Source organism: Podarcis vaucheri (genome assembly GCF_965113315.1).
Source record: "Podarcis vaucheri genome assembly, chromosome: 7".
Lineage (NCBI taxonomy): Eukaryota > Metazoa > Chordata > Lepidosauria > Squamata > Lacertidae > Podarcis > Podarcis vaucheri.
Genome location: NC_138765.1, coordinates 78,941,248 through 78,965,304, shown reverse-complemented (window position 1 = coordinate 78,965,304; position 24,057 = coordinate 78,941,248). Strand labels below are relative to the sequence as shown.

Below are 24,057 nucleotides of genomic sequence, written 5' to 3'. Positions count from 1 at the left end.
TAGGCACCCAACGAAAGCATTTCTTTTCTGACAGGCCTTTGGTTTTTTTAATAATCAGTGAGTGGGATGTTTTATACCTGCCTTTCAAAAATATGGCCACATGACCCGGAAAAACTGTCTGCGGACAAACGCCAGCTCCCTCGGCCTGTAAAGTGAGATGAGCACCGCAACCCCAGAGTTTTCTGCGACTGGACTTAACTGTCAGGGGTCCCTTTACCTTTTTTCAAAAATATGGACAAGTTTTTAAAATTTCATTTTGTTTTAGTTTTATGCTGGTTTCAATGCACGCGGTACTTATGTATTGTTGTAAGTCACTCTTTGTGGACAGTGGACACCTTGGAAGGTAGTGAACTCTTCTTTGCTGAAGGTTTTCAAACAGAGGTTGGATGGCCGTCTGTCAGTGATTTATTTTTTTACCCATGGTTCCTGCACTGCAGGGGGTTGGTCTAGATGACTCTTGGTGTCCCCACTCCACAATTGTATGATTCTAATACGTTTAAATAAAAACACAATAACTTCCCATGCTTAAAGGCAGAATGGTGGAAGCGGTCCTTATCTAATTCCTCTTTCCTGCGATTTGAACCCAGACCCCGTGGACTCCTGCCCGCAAAGAGGCAAAAGCTTTAGAAAAGAGAAGAAGCAAAGCAGGGAAGGAGACACTGGCAAAGAACGGCCAATATTTCATCACTGCTCTCAGGGGAGAGTCAGGGACCGAGTTAGCTGATGCTCTGATCCCCCAGGGCTGAGATTGCCACAACAACCGCAGCTCTTTGGAGGTCCATTATTAGTGTTATTTCCCCCACCCACTAAAAATAAAATAAAATAAAAAACTGGAAAACAAAGAACCACGTGTGGTGCAGAGGGAACGTTGTGGGATTTGTGTGTCTTGCGGCTTTGGGACTGAGTCCTTTTACCATAAAATTGAAAACAGGGCAGAGGATCTTCCTGGCGCTCTGACACGCTTCTGCATCAGGCTGCAGGCCCCGCAGAGCTTGGGACTGGAGCATGGGACTGCCTGGAGCCCTCCAGAAAACAAACATAGCGACCTTCAGATGTTGCTAGAGAACAACTCCCATCATGCTTGGCCACTGGGCCAGGCTGGCTGCAATAGGCAGGAGTAGAAGTCCAACAACATCTGGAGAGCTGCAGGTGGCTCATCCCTGCCTTAATAAAAGCCAGAGCAGGCACTCATGCAGAGATGCGGCAGGGAGCCTCCTTTTTGGATGGGGCTCCCGGCTCCCAAAGTTCAGGAATGGGGAATCTGTGGCTGCATCCAGCTGAGTTAGAGCAGACCCACTGAAACGAACAGACTTGGCTTTGTCGCATCCATTAACTTCAGTGGGTCTACTCTAGCCTGGCTTGCAACCTTTTGATTTTTGTATGCCTTAAAACACAGCAAAATTGGGGGGGGGGAGAAATGTGGGAGAGGGGAGTAAGAATTAGGGAAGAAGACAGAGGTTCCTGAGACTCCCAACTCTTTTCTACAATGCTGGGGTCAGCAATACAAAGCAGGAAAGAAAGAAAAACACGCTCCACCAAGCCTTGTCACTCCGCATAAATCTCTGACACCGCATCCCAGGAGCGCAGAGAACTAACTCGGGTAGGACACTCAGCTTCCACGGAAGGGGATGTTCGACAGGATGTTTCCGAAGGGGGAGCAGGAGAGGGAGGCAGCACTCTTTCCGGAGGTTTCAGCCACACTCCCTCAGGGAAGGCTGTCCCTGATGCACTTAAGCGCCCAAAGTTTGATGACCGGACAGAACAGCTTATCCTCTACATGCCTTTGCGACAGGTCTGTGGCTTTCAAAAACATACCGTCTTTGCAGATTTTTAGTTTAGCAAGGGAGAAGCAGGGAAACGACAGAAGTGTCATGAAGTTATGGAGAAAGGGGACAGAGAAGTTAGGCAAGCTGGGATAGCTCAGCTGGTAGAGCATGATTCTTAATCTCAGGTTCATGGGTTCAAGCCCCACCTTGGGCAAAAAATTCCTGCATTGCAGGGGGCTGGACTAGATGACCCACGTTGTCCCTTCCAGCCCTATGATACTAGGTTTTGCTCTCTCATAACACCAGAAACCAGGACAATCTGATGAAAACATAGTCAAGAGGGAGAGGGGAGTACAAGAAGTGCACCCTAGGAAGCAGGACCTGAGTGCAACAGAAACTCTCCCCACTTGGGATTACAAGGGACTGGTATTGAGAGGCATACTGCCCCCCAACAGTGGGAAAGCAGGGAATATACTAGGGGAAACCACTCTGCAAAATGTGCACATTTGGGGAAACTGCATGCAGACATGTGTCCATTAGATACGCGCAAAACATTGCAAACTGCTGTGGAAATGTGGAGACCTGTGTTCGACTGGAAAAGTGAGAAACGGAGAGAAATCGAAACTGACACCTGCCTATCCCTGCACCAGAGTGGCGTTCATTATGCCACTGATTTCCAGGACAATCTGAAGGCTGAATGTTGGAAGATTCAGGACAGACAAAATAAAGGACTTATACATGCAGAACATAGTTAAGACTATGGAACTCACTGCCACCAGAGGCAGCCACCAATTTGGATGGCTGCAAAGGAAGATTAGACAAATTTTGCGGAGGAGAAACCTACCATTGGCTACAAGCCAAAGTGCCTATGTTCTACCTGCACTGTCAGAGGAAGAAGGCTTCTGTAGCCTAGTCACCCCTGGCCTGATCCAGTAGGCTTTTCTTATGTTCTTATGATAGCAAAGGTTTACAAGAAAGATAATTTGGAAACGTGGTGATGAATATTGTGAATTGCGACGCCTGATGAGCAGGAAGGTTCGTTCATTAGCTTTTTTTTTTACTCACCCTTCACCATAAAGTCCCAAGGTGGGATAGAACAATATAAAAACAGATAAAAATCATACAGTTATAAAGCAAGCAACATCATTCAAAGTAGAACAGAACAGTCTAGCCGTGTGTGTGTGTGTGTGTGTGTGTGTGTGTGTGTGTTGACATGGACAGGTAACTTATGAAAGCATTTTTAAAAAGAACAATTAAGGATGGTGGCCAGTAGAAGCAATGCAGAAATAGCCAGTTTTTGTGGGGGGTTTTTATAAAGAAATTAAATTATAATACTCCCTGCAAAAAAAATTTAAAATCCCCCCCCAAAAAAAACTGGGGGCTGGGTGTCTGTTGGGGAGACGGTACTTAAAGATGAAGCAAACTTTCTGCCTTCATGATGCAAGACCGAGGCTGAGCAGGCAAGCAACCCTCCCCATTCCTCTGATAGCTGATCACCAATGGGCAGCGACGAGTTTATTGACAGCCTGGTGCAGGTGCTAGTAGCAAAAGGCTGAGCTCTAGGGTATTCTAGGTAAACACACATCCCCACTGCCTCCGCCTGCCCCACCCCCCATTCCTCCCCAGTGCTTCCAGCACTGGCGGCTCTTTTTAGCCGACACACAGAGCTCGCACCTCGCAAACAAATTATTTAACTGCTCCTATTCCCCTTGAGGATTGTGCTGCGATCATCTCTCGAAACCCAGCGCTTTTCCCTCGCATGCATGCAACAGCCTTGATAGGTTAAATGCCGCCATTTAATTACTGTAATGGAAGCAGCTATTTTTTGGTTCTCGTAAACACAGCTTCTCTCTCTCTCTCCTCTTTTTTAAATTATATATATATATATATATATATATATATATATATATATATATATAAAATCAAACCCTCCGCACGCTCAAGAGCAATCTTTTTAAAACATCTCATTTTGTGTTTTGGGGATTCAGAGGCTGACACGAGTGTTCTGGCAGTTCTTCCAGGAGCTCAGAGCAGGGGACCGAATCTCTGCCCTCATGTACTAGAGAGAGTGGAAGATTAAAAACTACTTTCTTAAAAACGCCAAGAGGATGGCCAAGGAAAAGAGGGTTGTGGGAACTGCGGAAGAGGAAGGCAAAATTGCCAAGCATCCCGGAGAACTTCTGCCCTTTGTAGAGGGAGATTCTTCCTCTGTGAAAAGGCAGGGAGAGGATCTGGCTGCAAGTGAATTGGAAGGCCCATGAAAAGGCAGAAATCGGGGGGGGGGGGAATAGAGAGAGAGAATTCAGGGTACCTGCCCCCCACAAACTGCATGCCAGAGCTCCAGACCCCTAGGAGGGTTTCCTGCCTGGCCTACCCATGGGTGAGTCTCAAAAACACCCACAACGAAAGGGTCAAATCCCAGAAAAAACCCTAAGCAAAGCAAGTGCTCCTTTCGTCATCAATGCTCCATCAGGTGCCTCCTGCCTCAGAGCTGTGTGGTATACTGGTTAGAGTTCTGCAGACCAGGGTTCAAATCCCCACATGGCCACGAAACTCACTGGATGTGACCTCGGGCCGGTCCCTGCCTCTCAACCCAATCTACCTCATAGGGTTGTTGTGGGGATTAGATGGGGACAGGAGAAGCATGTAGCCCACCTTGAGCTCCTTGGAGAAAAAGGTTGGATATAAATGCAATAAATAAGCAAATGCCAGCTGGTCATTATAATAATCTACTATTTAAGAATCGGTGCCTGAGTTTGCTTCTTCCTCCCCACTTCCCTCCCTGACCATTGTCCCTTGTGTGTTGGGGTTTTTTTTTTTTTTCATTTGTAATAAATTGGGCAGGGGACTGCCTTGGTTTTAATTGATTGCCTGGAAGCCACTCAGGGAGGCTTCTGGGCTGAAGTGCAAACACACTAAATCTCAGGGTTTCCCAAACTGGGGTCTCCAGTTGTTTTTGGACTTCAGTTCCCATCATCCCTGGCCACTGGTCCTGCTAGCTAGGGATGATGGGAGTTGTAGTCCAAAAACAGCTGGAAGCCTAAGGTTGGGAAACTCTGCTCTAATTGAATGAATAAATGGAACTTCCATATGCAGAGGACATTTCCCTTGGAAGAACAGGCACAGACAAGCAATAAGCTGGGGAGGGCCTTGATCAGCCAGCTGGGGGAAAGGGGGCTGAATAGAAGGCCGAAAGGCAGTGCCTGAAGCAGTGTTAGAAAAGGAGGTACAGTCTTGTCACCCAGAACCAGGTGCCACCTTCACAGATGGCAGCAGAAACCGCACCACTCCTTGCCAAGCTTTTAAATATGAGGTGTGGCGCACTTGTCAGATTCTCTCAACCCCTGGGAATGCCGGGTTTGCAAGCATGTGCTCTGTTGGGGAAGGTGGGTCTGCATCCATTTTATCCTCCATGAATCTGTCTGATCCTCTGTTAAATGGGTCTGAGTCTGTTAAATGGGTCTGTCTGTTGGCAGAGCAAAGTGGCCCTCTGAGTCCAACAGCAAATGACATTGGCCTCATTCACACCATAAACTATAAACAGTCATGGCTTCCCCCAGAGAATCATGGGAGCTGCTGAGATTTGTCAGGGGAGCCTCCCAGAACTACAATTCCCAGGGTTCCCTGCGAGAAGAAATTGATCGTTAAGCCGCACCCTTAAGCAGCACCCTTAACAAACTGCAGCTCCCAGGATTCTTTGGGGGGGAGCTATGGCTGTTCAAAGTGGCATCATGGAGCTTTAATTGTACAGTGCAAACGGGGCCATTGTTTTCGACACCTTACAGGCCCCCAAATGGACAGGCATGGGAAGAAACTTCCCCTGCAAAAAAAAAAAAAAGGATAGATAGATTGATGGAGCGATATTATTGCTAACCGGCAAAAAAATAATAAAGAAAAGATTTCAATATTTCATTTGCTCAGCGGTCCTTTGCATGCTGACGTCCCTTGGTAGCAAAACGATCCACGACCGGCGCCTCCTGTCTTTTGCTGCAAAGATGCAACCTCAAAGGTGAGGAAGGTCAGCAGTTGACAGAGAGAAATTTAATTTTGTTTATCACCATAAAAAGGGGGCACTTATCCTATCTCACCCCCGCTCCACACACATACACCCGGCCCCACCACTCTGGACAGCAAGGACATGAACACCAGCAGTGGGTCGGCGGGGGCAGGCACGAGAAAATTACAAACGCATTTGGGGCGAAATTCAATAAAGCCAATTCCAATGCATAAGGTCAGCCATGCACTTCCAATGACCCAAACAGGGGGGCAGGAAAATATGATATGAATGCAGTTTTTAATATAACCCATGTATTTGCAACAAGGTGGCTGGGGGGGGGGGGAGTGTGTAATGCTATCCCTCCTTTGCTGCCCCCCTTGCTCCAGACCATCTCTCTGAGGGATCATAGAGCACTCCAGCTACGTTTTTGGTGACTGGTTCCTACTAGCAAGACACATTTTGTACAGCGCAATGAAGTCAATTAAAAAGAAAAGAAAAAATTAGGGTGCCTCCGGTTTCATACGGAATAAAGTCTCTCCTTTCAAAAAAAAGAGAGAGGAGGAGGTTGCAGGATGTCTGTCTTTTAAAAAAACCTCTTAAACCCATTAAGGATAAACACACACACACACACACACACACACACTTGTGCCTTGCTGTGATACCTTTGTGTGTCTCACTTGGTGCAGACTTCCAAAAGTCCTTCTGTGTAAAGGTTGAGGCTTGGTGGTAGAGCATCTCATTTGCCATGCAGAAGAAGTTCCTGATTTCAATCCCCAATAGCACCTCCAGGTAGTCCAGGAAGAGACTTCTGAGCCTGGAGGCAGTTTTGTCACTTTTTTGATGTTTCAACCTTTGTGGTCATATAAACCACAGTATTAAAAAAACCCGCCATATACTGAGTCAGATTGTTGGTCCGTCTAGCTCAACACTGCACTGACAGGCACCAGCCCTCCAGGGTTTCAGGCAGGGAGTCTCTCCCAGGCCTACCTGGAGATGCCAGAGTTTGTACCTGGGACCTTCTGCATGTAAAGCAGATTCTCTAACCACTGAGCTACATTATTTGCCCAAGAGAAAGAATGAGAGCAAATCAACAACAACATGATAATAATAAGTGCAGAGAGGGGGAGAGAGAGAGAGAGAGAAAGGGAGAGAGATTGAAAGCAAACTCAAGAAGGCCACATGTAGGAATTCTTTCCATCCACCCAAAAAGGAAAATAAATCTCTATGTAAGTTATCAGTAGAGTTCTGTGACCAGTTGGGGGTGATGCTTACAACAAAAGGTCAGTGCTCGAGGCCAGGAATAGGATGGCACGCAACCTGCCAGAACCTCATCTGTCTGGCATTCAGAGGCTTCTAGCCCATCCGCCGCCCCCCAACTCCACCCCACCTACGAAAACCAACCAAGGAGAGGCCCATCCATTCAACTCACTTTCCCCCTCTCACTCTCTCTGAAGGTACAACTCTTTTTCCTGATAAGGAACCACAGAAACCACAGCCTAGCAGGGACCGTAATTGGCCACCGACAACGTGGTTAACAGTCTTCGAGCCAAAATGTTTCCCTTTCCCAGAGGAGCGTGGGGGGGGGGGGCTGGGAATCAGCAGGCTCTTTTTCACCCGGAAATGGAGGGGGCTGAAGAGTAAGCATCACATTCTGCATGGATCGGGGGGGGGGGCAAAGACAACCAAGCATTTTCACAATTGCAAAGGCAAATCTATATATATATATCTTTACCTTGGTTGTTGGCAACTGTCTTATCTCGAGAGACAATGGAGTGCGCCTCTGGGGGTGAAGTCAAACCCCTGCGTCAGCAGCACCGAAGTGACCTTCCTGGGGTGCAAGTCTGGGTAGTGTGAAGGAGAGTCCTGGGCTGCCCAGATGACAATACATGCCCCCCCCCCAGCCTTGCTGATGTGGTCCAAAGAAAATCAGAGCAATACATCTGACACCAGCTTGGCTGCAGGAGTTGCCAGAAGGAGGCATACAAACTACCATCCAACCATTTTAGGGACTCTACTCCAGATTTGTGTAGGGTTTACTCCACAGCCCAAAGATATCCTGCAAGGCAGAGGAGGTTTCCATCTCCTAGATGGCCTATCTTCCCAGGTTGATGAGCCCCATCTGCCCCTCACTTCCCTCTACAGCACATGCAGAAACTGCCTTCTTAACCGCCGGACCTCTTATTGTATTCATCTGCTCAATCCACCAGAGCCTGTTAACATGCAAGGTAAGTCCCTAATTCACCGAGGGTCTGAGACCCGTCAGCTACCCGCACCTGGCTTAGCCAGCCAGTCAAAGCCATTCCCGGGGTGTGGCCGCTGTTGCTTCTAGGAGCCACAGTGAAAGCTGAATGAAGGATGCAGACCAAAGGCGGACAATTTGTCCCAGAAGAAGCATGACATGTCTCCCACCGGAAGGACTAGTTAAGCTTGATGCACACACCCCAAATCCTCACAGTGGCAGGAATCTGCTTATGAATCTATATCCAGGGACTGTGTTTCCCTTTTCCGAGGGAACTCTGTGAATTGTGGCTCTGGGAGGGGAATAGGGGTCTCCAAGCAACTTTCAGCACTCGGCAGAAACTGCAACCCCCATAATTCTTTGGGGAAGCCATGACTGTTTAACGCGATATCATAGTGCTTTAAATATATGGTGTGAATGTGGTCTCAAGTATAGCAGGGGGTTTCTTGGGGTGGAGGTGTGTATTCTGCAAAATGCCACTGGCACAATAACAGTGCCTTTGTGGTAGGTTTATACCAGACTATCACAGACCTTTCTGCTTTATTAGTTGGTCTGCAAAGCTTCCCTGATCTTACTGCCATCTGGAGGGGCACTCTTGTGCTATAGAGGAACAAAAGCAGGATAATAAGTAAACTGTGGTTATAAAAGAAAAGTATTTCAGCAGGCAGTTACACTATTGGAAACAAAGTATGGATCTCCGACACCATGATGAGAACAAATACAGTCGTACCTTGTTTTGCAGCTGGGATCCATTCCGGAGCCCCGGCCGCTAGCCGAAAAGGATGCAGGGCAAAGCACCGTATCTGCACGCGGAACAGTTTGCACTTCTGCACATGTCATGTGCGAGTGGCAAACCCAGAAGTAACCCATTCCGGTACTTCCGGGTTTGCCACAGACATTCACCGGAATGGACGCTAGACAAGGTGGACGTTCGCAGAGGTATTACTGTAATCATAAATGCACACAATGAAAAGGGCATCTGGAGGAGCCGAAGATTCTAGTCCTCATGATTACAAGGATATTTTCCATCATAGCTTACTAGGCTAGGAGGTTCCACTCAGAAGTTCCTCAGTTCAATTCCTCTTGACAAATGATTTATATAATATCAGCGTAATATCTCCCTGCTTGTGGGCAGGGAGAAGAACAGGAATTAAGTGAGGAGCGGGAAGAGGGAGACTATGTGTTAACACACCCCAAAGCACATCTTTGCTCTCTTTATCCTAAGCTCTTTATCCACGGCTCTTCAGCTGAAGTGCAAGGACCCACAAAACGTCTTGACACCCTAAAATGTGCCACGCCACAGAAGCGTCAACCAGAGTGGCACATGTATCACCTTTCCACATGGGAAAAGGGTGTGTTGCATTCAGAATCCAGCTTCATTTTTGTTAAAGTTTCTAGTCCTTGTGGCCAATAAAAAAATATGCAACACATTCTTTTAATCTCAGAAGCAAGTGAAGAGGCGGCTAAATACATTTCAAGTGGGTGGGCAAGTGGTTCTTTTGCCCTGCAAACCACAGCTCTGTGCCCTGTGACTGGATGCAGCAGGAAAATAGGCACTGTGAGATAAATCATGCAGATACGCTCATTTTGCATAATTAATGCATTTATTACATTTTTAGCCCTACCCTCCTGCAAAGGCGTTCAAGGTGCCGTGTGTGATTCTCCTTCCATCGACCCCACTCCATCCGCTCAACAACCCAGCGAGAGAAGTTGGGCTGAACAAAAGTGACTGGCCCAAAGGTCAACAACCAAGTTGTGTTTTTTTTTAATGAATGGGGGATTTGACCCCGTGCCTCCCTGATCTCCTGGCCCAACACCTTTATATGCCACACTGGCTCTATCTGCTGAAATATATAAACAACTTATTTACTGCATTAGTCTCCCACCAAGGAGTCAAGGTGGCACACACAGTACTTCCCACTGCTCATTTAAGCCTTCTCATTCTACTTAATATAAGCGTTTCTTGGCAAATGATTTAGAATCAGGGGTCAGCAAACTTTTTCAGCAGGAGGCCGGTCCACTGTCCCTCAGACCTTGTAGGGGGATGGACTATATTTTTTTAGTGGGGGGATGAACAAATCCCTTTGCCCCACAAATAACCCAGAGATGCATTTCAAATAAAAGCACACATTCTACTCATGTCAAAACACCAGGCAGGCCCCACAAATAACCCAGAGATGCATTTTAAATAAAAGGACACATTCTACTCATGTAAAAACATGCTGATTCCCAGACCATCCGCGGCCGGATTTAGAATGCAATTTGGCCAGATCTGGCCCCCTGGCCTTAGTTTGCCTACCCATGATTTAGATCAGGAATGTGCTGTTGGACTCCAACTCCCATCATCCTTCACCACTGGCAGAGCCGGACTGCCAATATGGCAGTGGGAAATGCCCGCCTCAGGTGGTAGAAGTAAAAGACATCACTCAGTCTGCCCCACTGCTTCTGGGCACTGGTGGCGAGAGGAAGCTATACCAGTGAGCAGCAACACGTTTGCAGAATGCGGAATGCCACAGCTCCTGCTGAGTTCAGCAAGAGCTGGGGTGTTCCAGCGGCGAAAATGGGGTGGGTGGGGCATGGAAGGCAGTAATTCCCATTTTGCCTCAGTTGACAAAATGATGGAGCCAGGCCACCCCTGACCACACTGGCTAGAGTCTGATGGGAGTTGGGAGTCTGCAGTACCTGGTGGGCCAGATTTCTCCATCCCTCCGCTAATGCCTACCAGCATCTCTCTTGCTTTGGGGCAGAGAAAGGGTGTGTTGGCCAAGCCCTCCAAAGAATCTGGACCAGTTCTGCTAAACTTGGGTTGAGCTTAACCTTGCATTTAAAGCATCCCACTTTAAACACTCATGGCTTTCCCCCACCAAAGAATCCTGGGAACTGTAGTTTGTTAAGGGCACTGAAGAGTTGGTGGTGGTGCCCCCCCCTCCCCTGTTTCCCCCAACAGAGCTACAGTCCCCTGAGTTCCCTGGGAGGAAGGACTGATTGTTAAGACACTCTGGGAAACATAACTCTGTGAGGGAAGCAGCAGTCTCCAGCAACACCCTTAACAAACTACAGCTCCCAGGATTCTTTGGGGGGAGCTGTAACTATTTAAAGAAGTATGACAGAGCTTTAAATGTAAGTTGCAGATATAGCCTTAGACATGGTGGTCTGGATGGACTACACCTTGGAAGTGGTCACTATTATTCCTTTAAAATATGGGGGAGGTCCTGTCTGTTGAAGTGGTATAATAGTGCTTTAAAGCAGGGGTCAGCAAGCTTTTTTCAGCTGTGGGCCGGTCCACCGTCCCTCAGACCATGTGGTGGGCCGGACTATATTTTTTTTGGGGGGGTGAATGAATTCCTATGCCCCAGAAATAACCCAGAGATGCATTTCAAATAAAAGCAAACATTCTACTCATGTAAAAACACCAGGCAGGCCCCACAAATAACCCAGAGATGCATTTTAAATAAAAGGACACTTTCTACTCATGTAAAAACACGCTGATTCTGAGACTGTCCACGGGCCAGATTGAGAAGGCGATTGGGTCGCATCCGGCCCCCAGGCCTTAGGTTGCCTACCCCTGCTTTAAAGAGTGCACCCCTGGTTTAAACAGTCTCGGTGCAGAATTTTATTTTATTTTTTTCTGGAAAGGGGGCATACTAGGTAAGAGAGATGGGATCGAATTGGAAAGGGGCAAGCGAGGAGAGATTAAGTAAAAATGAGAGCCTGTGTGGTGTAGTGATTAGCGTTTCAGACTAGGACCTGGGAGACCATGGTTCAAATCCCCCCTTGGCCATGAAGCTCTCTCTAGGCCAATCCTAACCTGCCTCACAGGGTTGTTGTGGGGATTAAATGAGGAGGGGGAGAACCATATATGCCACCTTGAGCTCCTTGGAGGAAAGGGTGAAGAAGAAGAAGAAGAAGAGGAGTTTGGATTTGATATCCCGCCTTTCACTCCCCTTCAGGAGTCTCAAAGCGGCTAATGTTCTCCTTTCCCTTCCTCCCCCACAACAAACACTCTGTGAGGTGAGTGGGGCTGAGAGACTTGAAAGAAGTGTGACTGGCCCAAGGTCACCCAGCAGCTGCATGTGGAGGAGCGGAGACACGAACCCGGTTTCCCAGATTACGTGACTACCGCTCTTAACCACTACACCACACTGGCTCTCACTCTTGCTTTGGGGCAGAGAAAGGGTGTGTTGGCCAAGAAACCAGAGGCTTTTCTCCTGGGCATTGTCGGCCAATTGGTGCCAAAGAAGGACAGAACTTTTTTTATGTATGCTACAACAGCAGCAAGAATACTCATTGCAAAGTATTGGAAGACACAAGATTTACCCACTCTGGAAGAATGGCAGATGAAGGTGATTGATTACATGGAATTGGCAGAAATTGATTGATTGATTGATTACATGGAATTGGCAGAAATTGGTGGGATATGAATACAGCAAATAAAAAATAAAAGAGAAGGGTGTGTGGCCACAATCCATCAGTTGCAAATGCCACTGTTTTAGGCAAGGGGGGGGGCAAAGCATCAGGTGGATTTCTTCATCATGGAAATGGCGCTAAAAATTTCTGAGGCGCTGCTGTGGCCAGACGAAAGAGAGCCTCTCTCTATCCCTGCTTGTGCTGTAAAAACCAGCTAGGCCTCTTACACAGTGAATTGCACCTGTAAATGGCTCAGGGAGAGAGAAAGAGGGGGGGAAGGGGGAAGAGTTGTGGGGCACGGCCAAAGCACAGAGAGAGAAAGAGCGAGCACAAGGCTATTATGGTTAATGTGACTCGTACCCTCTGTTATGGAAGAAATAAATGTACATTTAGAGGTTGTCAGGTCTGCGCTCTCCTCTCCCACTCAATAGATGCTTTGCAACATCATTAAAATAGCAAGCGGCTGCCCCTTGCGGTGCTCTTTCCGGAGGCCCCCTCCCTGAAAACACACACACACACACAGAAAACCCAAAGAAAGGAATGCTGAGATTTGAATCTTTTTTGACAGGAAGTTGCGGAGAGCACTTATCAAACCCCATTGGAAAACATTACTTAAGAGGAACATGCTAAGTTAGCTCTGCTTCCAGCACTGTGCCCCTTCTTCTTTTTTAATTCATCTATTGTTTCTCAGAGATGAACCAATATATTTTCCAGGGGAAAAACGCACTGACACAGTTTCAAAACTGGCAGTCCTGTGTTCAGCGGTGACACAAGGCACATCCCGAAACGGAGGCAATAGAGCCCAGCTAGCTCACTAAGAGAGGAGGTAAAGCAGGAACAGAACAAATAACAACACAGGAAGGGCTCTGCTGGATCAGACGAATGGGGTCATCCAGTCCCACATCCTGTTCTCACTGGATGCCTCTGGGAAGCCAGCAAGTAGGATTCAAGTACAAGAGCGCTCTCCCCTCCTGAGGTTTCCAGCGACTTGGTGTTCAGAAGCATTGCTGCCTCTGACTGTGAAGGCAGAGTAGAGCCATTGTAGAGCCATCATGGCCAGCAGCAATGGGCAGCTTTGTCTTCCATTAATTTGTCCAACCCTCTTCAAACACCATCATTGCCTCCTGTGGGAGGGAGTTTTATAGTTCAACCACGAGCTGCGTGAAGCAGCACTTTCTTTTATCTGTCCTGAAACTTCCAGCACTCAGCTTCATTGGGTTTAAGTTTGGAAGCACCAAGGGGTTGGTTAAGGTGGGGTTGAAGTTCATGTGAACGACACAGGCAAGATGCTCTCTCCTGAAGGAATGGTTACTGGCCAATACCTGCCTTCCTGGCTGAATGCATTAGGGCTCTCTGTTATGGCACAGCTACATGTATCCCCTTAGCTCAAAGGCAACCCCCAAAAGCTATGTATTTCATGGCCAGGTTTGGCTAAAGCAAGCCATGGTGAGATTGATGTCCGTGGGGGCAGGGGGGGGAGAGAGTGTGATGAATAATAGGCCCAGACGCAGGAGTGTCAGGTGATGGATATGCAGATGTGAGGCTGGCAAGACAGAGAGATGGCCTTTCAGAACAGATGGATGAGGATTCTCGATCAATTTCAGAAAACAGGAATAAATAAACCTAGGCGCCCGCTATAATCTCTGCATCTCTATTTGCACTGCTAAGGCAGTAGGTGGTTACCAGCTCCTCTTATTATGAGTAGGAAAGGTTAACAAGAGTGGGCTGTTGGCTAAGAGTTTGGTCTTCCACAATGGCAGATCACATCAGATCGGTTTGGAACTCTTACAAGTTTGTCCGCAGTGGTGAAAATGTGCTCTCCTATCAAAATAAATATTTTAACTCCACTGTCAAGAGGCAGCAGGCCTCCAAATACCATTTGCTGGGGATCACAAATGGGGATAGTTGCTGCTGCAGTCAGGTCCTGCTTTCAGGCTTCCCCTTAGGGCATCTTGGTTGGCCACTCAGAAGAATATGCACAATTTCTGCTAAACATATGCCACATGTGTACTTTGCATTTAAAGCAGTAATCATACCATATACCTGGGTGGAAAGCCTTAAGAAATGCTTAAGGACTAGGAACTTGGCATGGCAAATTTGGAAAGGAAGTTGCATGCCAGCTCTGCACAGCAGGGCTGTGACTGTCTTTGCTAACAGAACCACCTGCGCTGTAATGTCTCCACAGTACAGATTACAGTGAGATTTGCCCTTTGCTATGCAAAAAAAAAGGAGGGGGAATTGCCTGAACCTCACTGCGACACTTCTGAAAAATTAATTACGAAGCCGAAGGAGAAAATTAATTTTAGAAACGTGGGAGGTTACTTTCTCCCCCTCCCACACTTTCTTAATTCTCCTCCCTCTCTTCCTCCACCCCCTGCGGACGTCCTCCTGGAAAGCCAGGGAGCAAACCTCGTTGTTTTCATTCCCCATCCTAAGGGGGTGCAATCTGGGAGACGTCCAGTCGATAACCTGGCCATCAGAACAAGGTCTGTAATTAAAAGGTCAGTGACCTGGAAAGCTGGGGCCTCACTCTCAGGGCTTCTCAGTAATGATGGAGCTATTAAATTAAGGCGGTTATGAAATCAATGCTAAAAAAGCTTTCACGGTAACGAGCTTCCATTCAAGGACATGCAAACTGCCTCGTGAAATGGAGTTAAATTATGAAAAAGGAAAAAAAAAGAAGTAATAGAGAGAAAGAGAGAAAGAAAGAGAGCGCTAAATTGAAATCTGTTCCTTTTCGGAAGCTTATTCACCTGCGACGGAAATCCATTTTTGGGTCTCCTGTGCAACAACAACAAAAAACAACCCTCAGAGGAGATCCAGGAATGGCGAAACGGTGGCTGCTCCAGGTGGACTCCAGCTCCCATCAGCCCCAGCCAGCATGGCCAGTGGTTGGAGAAAAGGGCAGCAGGACTCCTAGCCCTGATCTAAGATATCTGGCCAATTCAAGATCAGTGTGCCAGTAGCTTCATTCATCTGTCCGTCTATCTGTCTGTCTGTCTGTCTGTCTCTCTCTCTCTCTCTCTCTCTCTCTCTCTCTCACACACACACACACACACACACACACACACGAGCCACAAGTGTTTTTATGGACCTCTGTTGTGATTTATTTCATGCATGTAGTTAGGAACATAGAGACAATGAGATAGAGCACTGCTCTATCTAACTTGGTACTGTCTCTTCAGGATTTCAGGAAGGGCATGTTGAAGATGGGACCTTCTGCATGAAAAGCCGTTGCTCTTCTGCTGAGCTACAACCCTTCCCATAAGACACAAGAGCAGAGGAAGTTGCCTTGCACTGAGTCAGACCACAACCTCCCACCTCCATCAATGCCAGTGGCCCACCTAGCGCAGCATCCTGTTCACACAGTGGCCAACCAGGTGCCTGCAGAAGCCAACAAGCAGGACGCGAGCACAAGAAGACTCTCCCCTCCAAATGGTATTCAGATGCACTACTGCCTCAAACGGTGGAGAGGCAAGGAGTCCCCTGGGCCTAACCCTATTATCTTACTGTTTTTAGAATGAGGCCATGATCTGGCTAAAGTTCAAAGGGGGTAGGATTCTGTAGATTTCATACTGGGGAGCCACTACCTCTTACCTGCTCCTCAATAATTTGAGCGCTGTCCCATTGAACCAGAGCCTTCTGTAGGAACGTAATACAGGAGTCTTGGTTGACCACAAACTTGACATGAGCCAACAGTGTGACGCGGCAGCTAAAAAAGCCAATGCAATTCTGGGCTGCATCAATAGGAGTATAGCATCTAGATCAAGGGAAGTAATAGTGCCACTGTATTCTGCTCTGGTCAGACCTCACCTGGAGTACTGTGTCCAGTTCTGGGCACCACAGTTCAAGAAGGACACTGACAAACTGGAACGTGTCCAGAGGAGGGCAACCAAAATGGTCAAAGGCCTGGAAACGATGCCTTATGAGGAACGGCTAAGGGAGCTGGGCATGTTTACCCTGGAGAAGTGGAGGTTAAGGGGTGATATGATAGCCATGTTCAAATATATAAAAGGATGTCACATAGAGGAGGGAGAAAGGTTGTTTTCTGCTGCTCCAGAGAAGCGGACACGGAGCAATGGAGCCAAACTACAAGAAAGAAGATTCCACCTAAACATTAGGAAGAACTTCCTGACAGTAAGAGCTGTTCGACAGTGGAATTTGCTGCCAAGGAGTGTGGTGGAGTCTCCTCCTTTGGAGGTCTTTAAACAGAGGCTTGACAACCATATGTCAGGAGTGCTCTGATGGTGTTTCCTGCTTGGCAGGGGGTTGGACTCGATGGCCCTTGTGGTCTCTTCCAACTCTATGATTCTATGATTCTATAGGGAGAGCCCTGGCTGGATCAAGACAGATGGCCCATCGAGTCCAGCATCCTGTTTTTATAGATGTTCCTATGGGAAACCTGCAAGTAGGACCCATGTGCAAGAACCCTATCCCCTCCTGCAGCGTCCAGGAACGAGAATTGAGAAGCATTACTACCTGGTAAGCATGGAGGCAGAGCATAGCCATCAGGGCTAGGAGCTGTCAAATAGCCTTCCCTCCTACCATGAATTTGCCCAATCCTCTTTTAAAGCTGCCCAGCCTTCTGTGTTTTGCTGGACCTCCAAGTCACGCTATGGAAAAACGAAGCTGATTCGAGTACAGGGAAGGAAAAATGAAATAGGTGCTCGTTTCAATAGCAGGCTGCTCCGAGCAGGGTAAAGGTTTCCTTGGGATGCAAATCTGTGTCGAGTGGGGTGGGAATTAATTAAGGAGCCCGGCCAGCTGTATTCCCTCTCTCCCCTGGCGTGTGGCAGACAGGCTCCCGCTTTAGCCCTTCCTCGGCCTGTCGCCACCTTCAACGACTTAATGGCCTGACAATAGCTGCAAGAGACCCACAGGGGCAACCGAGTCCAGGGGAAGGCTTCCGGCCTCCCCACCTCCCTTTTTTCCGAGAGCTCTGCTCCCTCCTATGAAGCTTAGGCACCAAGGCAGATTAATGAAGGCGAGACGTCAACAAGGGCAAAGTTTCCTGTGACCTCCTACTCATCTCTCCAAATAAGAGCTTGTCACCCCGTTGGGAGCAGTTTGCTCAGCCTATTACGCAGACATGGCCAACAGCTCTTTCGGCCCAGCCAATGCCGTCGAGGTTCTAGATCAGAGGCTGTCTGAATTGAGCCTTTCAGAAATTATGTTTGAGGCAAAGCACCGCTGGGCGGATGGGTATGTGTGTGTTCCACTGCACTCATTTTAAATGTGGAATATGCACCAGCTGCTGCTAGCGAGTTCCCATTTACTGCTTGAAGCAGCAGGAAGGGTCACAGAACAGCAGTGTTGGAAGGGGTCCAAAGGGTCATCTAGCCCAACCCGCTGCAATGGAGGTCATCTAGCCCAACCCGCTGCAATGGAGGTCGTAAGCTCTGTGGTACAGCATCTGATTTGAATGCTGAAGGTCCCAGGTTCAATCCCCAGCATCTCCAGGTGGGGCTGGGGAAGATGCCCTGCCTGAAACCCTGCCACTGCCTGCCATAGAATCACAGTATTGTAGAGTTGGAAGGGACCCCATGGGTCATCTAGTCCAACCCCCTGCAAGTGCAGGAATCTCAGCTAAAGCATCCATTACAGATGCCCATCCAACCTCTGCTTAAAAACCTCCAAGGAAGGAGAGTCCACAACCTTCCAAGGGAGTCCATTCCACTGTCTAACATCTATTATTGTCAGAAAGTTTTTCCTCATGTTTAGTCGGAATCTTCCTTCTTGTCCCTTGAAGCCATTGGTTCAAGCCCTATCCTCCAGAGCAGCCAAAAACAAGCTTGCTCCATCTTACATGTAACAGCCCTTGATATATTTCAATATGGCTATCATATCTCCTCTCAGTCTCCTCTTTCCCAGGCTAAGCAGACCCAGATCCTTCAACCGTTCCTCAAAAGGCTTGGTTTCCAGACCCCCTGATCATCTTGGTCGCTCTCCTCTGCACACGTTCCAGCTAGTCAACATCCTACTTAAATTGTGGTGTCCAGAATTGGACACAGTATTCCAGGTGTGGTCTGACCAAGGCAGAATAGAGTGGGACTATTACGTCCCTTGATCTGCACACTAGACTTCTGCTGATGCAGCCTAGAATAGCATAAGCTTTGTTGAATGCTGCATCACACTGTTGACTCACATTGCTGCAGATAAGGTTGAGCTAGATGGACCAATGGCCTGACTTCCTATGTCTTGTTCTCCCAAGATCTGTCAATGAAGGCAAATGCCACAATTGGGTAGAGGCAGCCCGGGGGGGGGGGGCAGTGTGAATTTGATGCATAAGGCACTAGAGGGCTCAGAACCAGGACCTTAGCTCCTTGGTCTCTTTTCCAGTGGAACGAATCATAGGCCATTTCCATAAGGTGTCTGGACAGAGAAGCGTACCATCCTCCTGATCCTAGAAATGGCTCCAGTTCCGAGCTCCAGTTAGCCTGCACAGGAGCCTTGTGCAAAAAGCAGCCATTGTTCATGCCAGCAGGGGAGATTGTTCCACAAGTGAGGAGACACCACCAAAAAGGCCCTTTTTCTGGATCCCATGTGGCCATCACTCAGTGATGGTAGATTTCACATCATGCGAAAGACACTACAAATGCATATATCCCTGCCCACCTAAGCAGCACCTTCCAGGATATAAAGAACACCAACCTTTTTTGTGGTCCTGCTTTATACCTATGTTTGCCATTACCAGGGATTATGATGATGATGCCTTGCGAAAAATTAACGGCAACTAAACAGAAAGGAGGGCGAAGAAACAGAGGGCTGTATCCAGTGCTGGCCCTACTCAGAGAAGACCCAGATAAATAAATGGACATTGCTAATTTAGCCTCATTCATTTCAATGGGTCTACTCTGATCGGAACTGAGCTGGATGCAACCCAGCTGCATCAAAGAAGGTTGCTGAGTTTATGCATTATTATTTTTTCCACTTTGGTAATCATTAGCCAAGTAATTCATTAGAAGCTTTAATCGGGTCACCGTCTCTCTTTTCAGGCCTCCTCTTGCAGACGCCGCCGAGCTGCTTGCCTCCCCCCCCCCTTAAAAAAAAATTCCCCAATCTCCACTTCTCCCAGTCAGGGATTTATTAAAATTAAACAGATTAGATGGAACTTCAGATACTAAAAATTCTGCTTTGCGAAGCTGGAGGTTGGGGGTGGCTGGGGGGAGAGGCACGTGGCGCAAAACACCCAAGACATTTGTCTCTAAATTGCTCTAAATACCTTTTGCAAATGAAATCTTAACTCTCGTCTGCGTTGAGAGGGGAACAAGCAGGGCGGGAGGGGGGAGATGGGGTTGGTCTGGGTGGGGAGAAACACAAGGAAGAAACTGGTCACTTCAGCAATATGTACTGGCGGTTTATAATATCACAAGATATCCTGGGGTACGGTTGTGTTTGAGGTGGGGAGAGGCAGGGAGGGCGGGAGGTGCTAAGTATCGCTTTGCAACTATAGATTTCATATCAGGTTACCGTGGGTAATCAGCACAGCTTTTAGGCTCAGCTTTCCCGTGCTTCATTGCTTCGATGATAGAGCTGAAATCCCAAAGCTTTTATGATTAATTACTCCCCGTAGGTCCGCATATTTCAAGCGGGGGGGGGGGGAGGACGACACAGAGAGAAAGAGTGAAAGAGAAAGAACCTGTACTGCAAGAGATCAGACCCGGAAGGGAAGACTTCTGACAGCCGGGAACAGCCGAGAGGGGAGAGCCCCAACAGTTGACATTCCTCGGCGTTACTGCCCTGGCTGGAGGCACTGTAATTCAGTGCTTCCAAAAAGAAAGAAAGAAATACCCCGGTTTTTGAAATGCAAACAAAGCAAATTGTGGACACGTGGGCGATTTGTACAAGTTCACTGCATGTCTGTCTGTGCAGTAGTATTCCAAGAAAGGCTAAGAACACTTACAACCCACTGAGAAAAAGAAAGAAAGAAAGAAAGAAAGAAAGAAAGAAAGAAAGAAAGAAAGAAAGAAAAGAGGCAAACAAACATTTTATAGACATAAATAGGAATGGGCTTCCATGACCCTGGATTGTTTTCATCACCTGGGGAATTTCCCCCCGTGGCACTGCACCCGACAGAATAGCACAGGGCGGTGTCCCAAAAAGTGGGCAATTTAATTATTTTGCATTTAGATCCTACCTTTCCTCCAAGGAGCAGAAAGGTGGCAGATGTGGTTCCTCTCCTCTTTTTATCCTCTCAACAACCCTATGAGGTGGGTTAGGCTGAGAGACTGCTACTGTGGCCAAAGTCACACCTATGGCTGAACAGGGATTTGAACCCTGGTCTCCGAAGTCATAGTCTGACACTCTAACCACTACACCACACTGGCTCTCTTCCTGCCACTGATGCCCTTTTTTCTCCCATACAATTAAGCATCCACCATCAGTTGCTTCAGACGTCTTGGAAAGACCTACCTCCTTGCCCACTAGATCTTTGTTATTACTAGATATGAACAGAAGAAGAGCCCTGCTGGATCAAGCCAAAAGATTGGAGTGTGTACTATGTATTTTTATATCGCTGTATTTTATTCTGGTTGTAAATTGCTTCGGGACTTTTCACTGTTGGAAGGCAAACATAACTCCAGTAAACCTAACCTAACCTTCTGCATCCAGTTCCTGGGGACTGTACTTTTTTTCTTTGTTTGTTTACCGAAGCACACAATTGTGTGAGCCCCCACCTGCTGCATGAGGTAGTACAAGCCCTGACAGAGGCTCATCACCTCAACAGAGAACTATTTCCGAAGCACGCCTAACTCTCTACAGGATGATGTTTCAGGAGAGGGTTGGTAGGTATGGGAGGGAGGGAGAATCTGGGATTTTTGAAGGGAAAGAAATATGATATGGGGATAGGTAGATGGGTCTGTAAGATACCAGAGCTAAAGCCCTAAAGCCAACAGGATGTGCTAAGAACAGAGCAGAGCAGCTGATGTTCTTTTCCTTCCATTCTGCTTTGTCTCACAAAACCTGCCAGCTAGTTTTCTTTTACGACCATACGGGCTAGAAACTTGCTTTCCTTTTTAAGGATTTAAAAACTGTGGGCTCAGGACAAAAAGGAAGAAATCAAGGCCCTACTTCAGCAACCTGAATCCAAACAAAACCAGAACAAAACTCTCCGCTCTTCAGCTGACAGCTTTAGATCATCACTAACCCAGAAGCTTTTAAAAAAAAAGACGCTGTCCTTTCCTTTAAGATAAAGGCAGCAGAAATGTTGCAGGCCCACAGAACAAGAAACTTCCGTCTGCTGAAAACAATGCTGGATTTATCAAGATGTGGGCTCTCCTTTCCTCCTGAAAGGGCTTGGCAGTCAATCGCTTGCCCTTTCAAGGCTTTGAAAGGCTGGGTGACCCCAAATTTAACCTTAACTCGACCTCGCTTTCACTGACTGCGGCCCATAACCTTCTCTGCTCAGCCCGGCCATTCTCTGAAGCGGTTGACCGTTTCACCCGCAGCTGGCCGTCCAGCATCAAATACCACTGGCAGAAGCCAGGACAGACCAAAGAGCCTGTGAACGCTAGAATCCTCCTTCCTTCCGAGAGGCTACAGGTTCAGAAGTTTGCAACACCAGCCCCGCTCTGCTACCACAGTGCTTCATCTTGCTGGCAGCTTCGTTCCCTTCCCCATTTGGAAAACGTGAGGCTCGTCCTCAAGACTTATGGGTAGATGGTGCAAGAACGGTGAGGGTCTTTCACTAAAAGGGTAGCTGCTGGATCAGGTATGGGGGATAGGGGGATTCAACTAGGATTTAAATACGAATCTACGCGCCACCTAGTTTTTGTGATTGTAAGTTGTTCTGAACTGCTTTGAAGAATGTGTTTTAATTGCTGTATCTTTGCTTGAGAAAAGCAGAACAGCTCTGCTGGATCAGGCCAGCACTCCATCTGGTCCAGCATCCTGCTCTCAGTGTGGACCACCAGAAGGCTATGCAAGCAGGATTCGGGCATAAGGGCACTCTCCCGCTCCTGTGGTTTCCAGCAACTAACTGGTATTTAGAATCATTGCTGGATCTGGCCATGGACGCAAAGAAAAGCTATTGTGGCTAGCAGCCACTGACGGCCTCCTCCTCCTCCATGAATTTGTCAATGGAGTGGGGATGTAACTGGGTGTTTGCAGACATTTTCAATAGGTTTCAGTTATATGCAATTCCACCAATGCACACGGTGCCTCAGAACATAACCCCCATGTAAATGGGGGGCTGCCTGTAATAATAATTTTATTACTTGCACCCTGCCATCTGAGTGGGTGTACAAAAATCTCATTATGTGAACAAAATGCAGCAGTTAGGTGGTAGTGTGCATTTATTAGTAAAAATAGCTTATTTAGAAAAATAATATTAAATTAAAATTCATATTTTTTAAAAAATCATATTCACATTAGGGGTAATTGCTTGCAAAGATGTGGGTCATCAGGCAAAAACTGCATATGAGTAAAGTGTCCATTAGGAGAAATATGCGCTGAAATGCTGGTGAATTTTCATCAGGACTTTAAGCAAACAAAACACCTTCACTTACTGATGCAGAAATGAAATGAACTTAAGACAGTAAAAACGAGAAAGGGCCAGAATCGTCCGTCCCTAATGGGAGACACAGCGTCGTCTGAGTGCTTGACACAGCACAACAGGGGGGTTAGAGGGCTGGGCCAAATGTGACCACTTCTTGGGTTTCTTGTTCATAAGCTTCGTCAGTAAGTGTCTACAATGCACAACCCACCCAGCCCCCAGCCCCATGTTTCACATGTTACTTTATTACGGAGTAATTTGGTGGAATGCAGAAACACACCGGAGCGTTGTAGCCAATGCTGGCTACTCAGAGTAGACCCACTGAACTGAATGCCCATAGCTAGCTTATTTATTTACCACAAGACTTGTCTCTTGCTTGATTGTAACGAAACCTCAAAGCGGTTTACAAACTTAGGTCCCTTGATTATAGTGGGTCGACTGAATTAGTGCTGGATTCAACCCAGAATTCCCAGGATAAGACAAACTGAACAATGCAGACTTTCCTTTTGTGCTGCTTTGAACAGTCTGTATTCCTAACATGGAATGTACTCCGCAGACGGTATCACTTTGTCCTTTCTGTCGTATGGTTGTACTTATTTTCCCTTTCTCCTTATTGAAAAATAATAAAATATTTATTTTGATAAAGACTTGTGGGTTGGTACATGTAGAAACGCTTCTGGAGTTAAGAGCAGGGAGGTGAGGAGAAAAGAAGGGAATGTCATGATCCACATACCTTTTTTCTTGAGAAAAGATCTTCTGGTTGCAAGTGGACTTTGGCGGACTCGAGGGTTCTGCAGAAACTTCACCGCTGTTGCAATCTGTGGCAGGAGGTAAGAGAAAAGGAGAAAACGCTTTTTAAAAGTTAGGGACTATCAGAATTCACATTCTGAGCAAGGCATCAAAAGCTAGTAGAATGCAAGCTGAACAGAGAAATTGCCTTTGAAGCGGGAAGAAATATTACAGATAACTTGGAATCCCTATGGTTGTACTCTTGAGTCCTACTCAGAGCAGTTTTATAAAAATAAATGGACATGACTAACTTAGGTCCATTGACTGCAGTGGGCCTACTTTGAGGAGGACACACACTCATTTGTTCCTTCCAGAAGCTGTTGGTTGGGCACAACTGTTGTACAATATTCCATTTTGTATAATTTGT

The 24,057-nt window shown here is 47.2% G+C and overlaps 1 protein-coding gene across 15 annotated transcripts in view; it reads right to left on the bottom strand.

Annotated features, from left to right (window-relative positions):
- The window catches only part of PEX14 (peroxisomal biogenesis factor 14), a 140,959-nt gene that overhangs the window by 61,144 nt on the left and 55,758 nt on the right, over positions 1-24,057 (bottom strand). For all 15 annotated transcript variants that reach the window (XM_082230332.1, XM_082230328.1, XM_082230335.1 and 12 more), the window contains exon 3: positions 23,635-23,719. In XM_082230332.1, the coding sequence (XP_082086458.1) occupies positions 23,635-23,719 (85 nt within the window). The remainder of the gene's footprint in view (positions 1-23,634; positions 23,720-24,057) is intronic.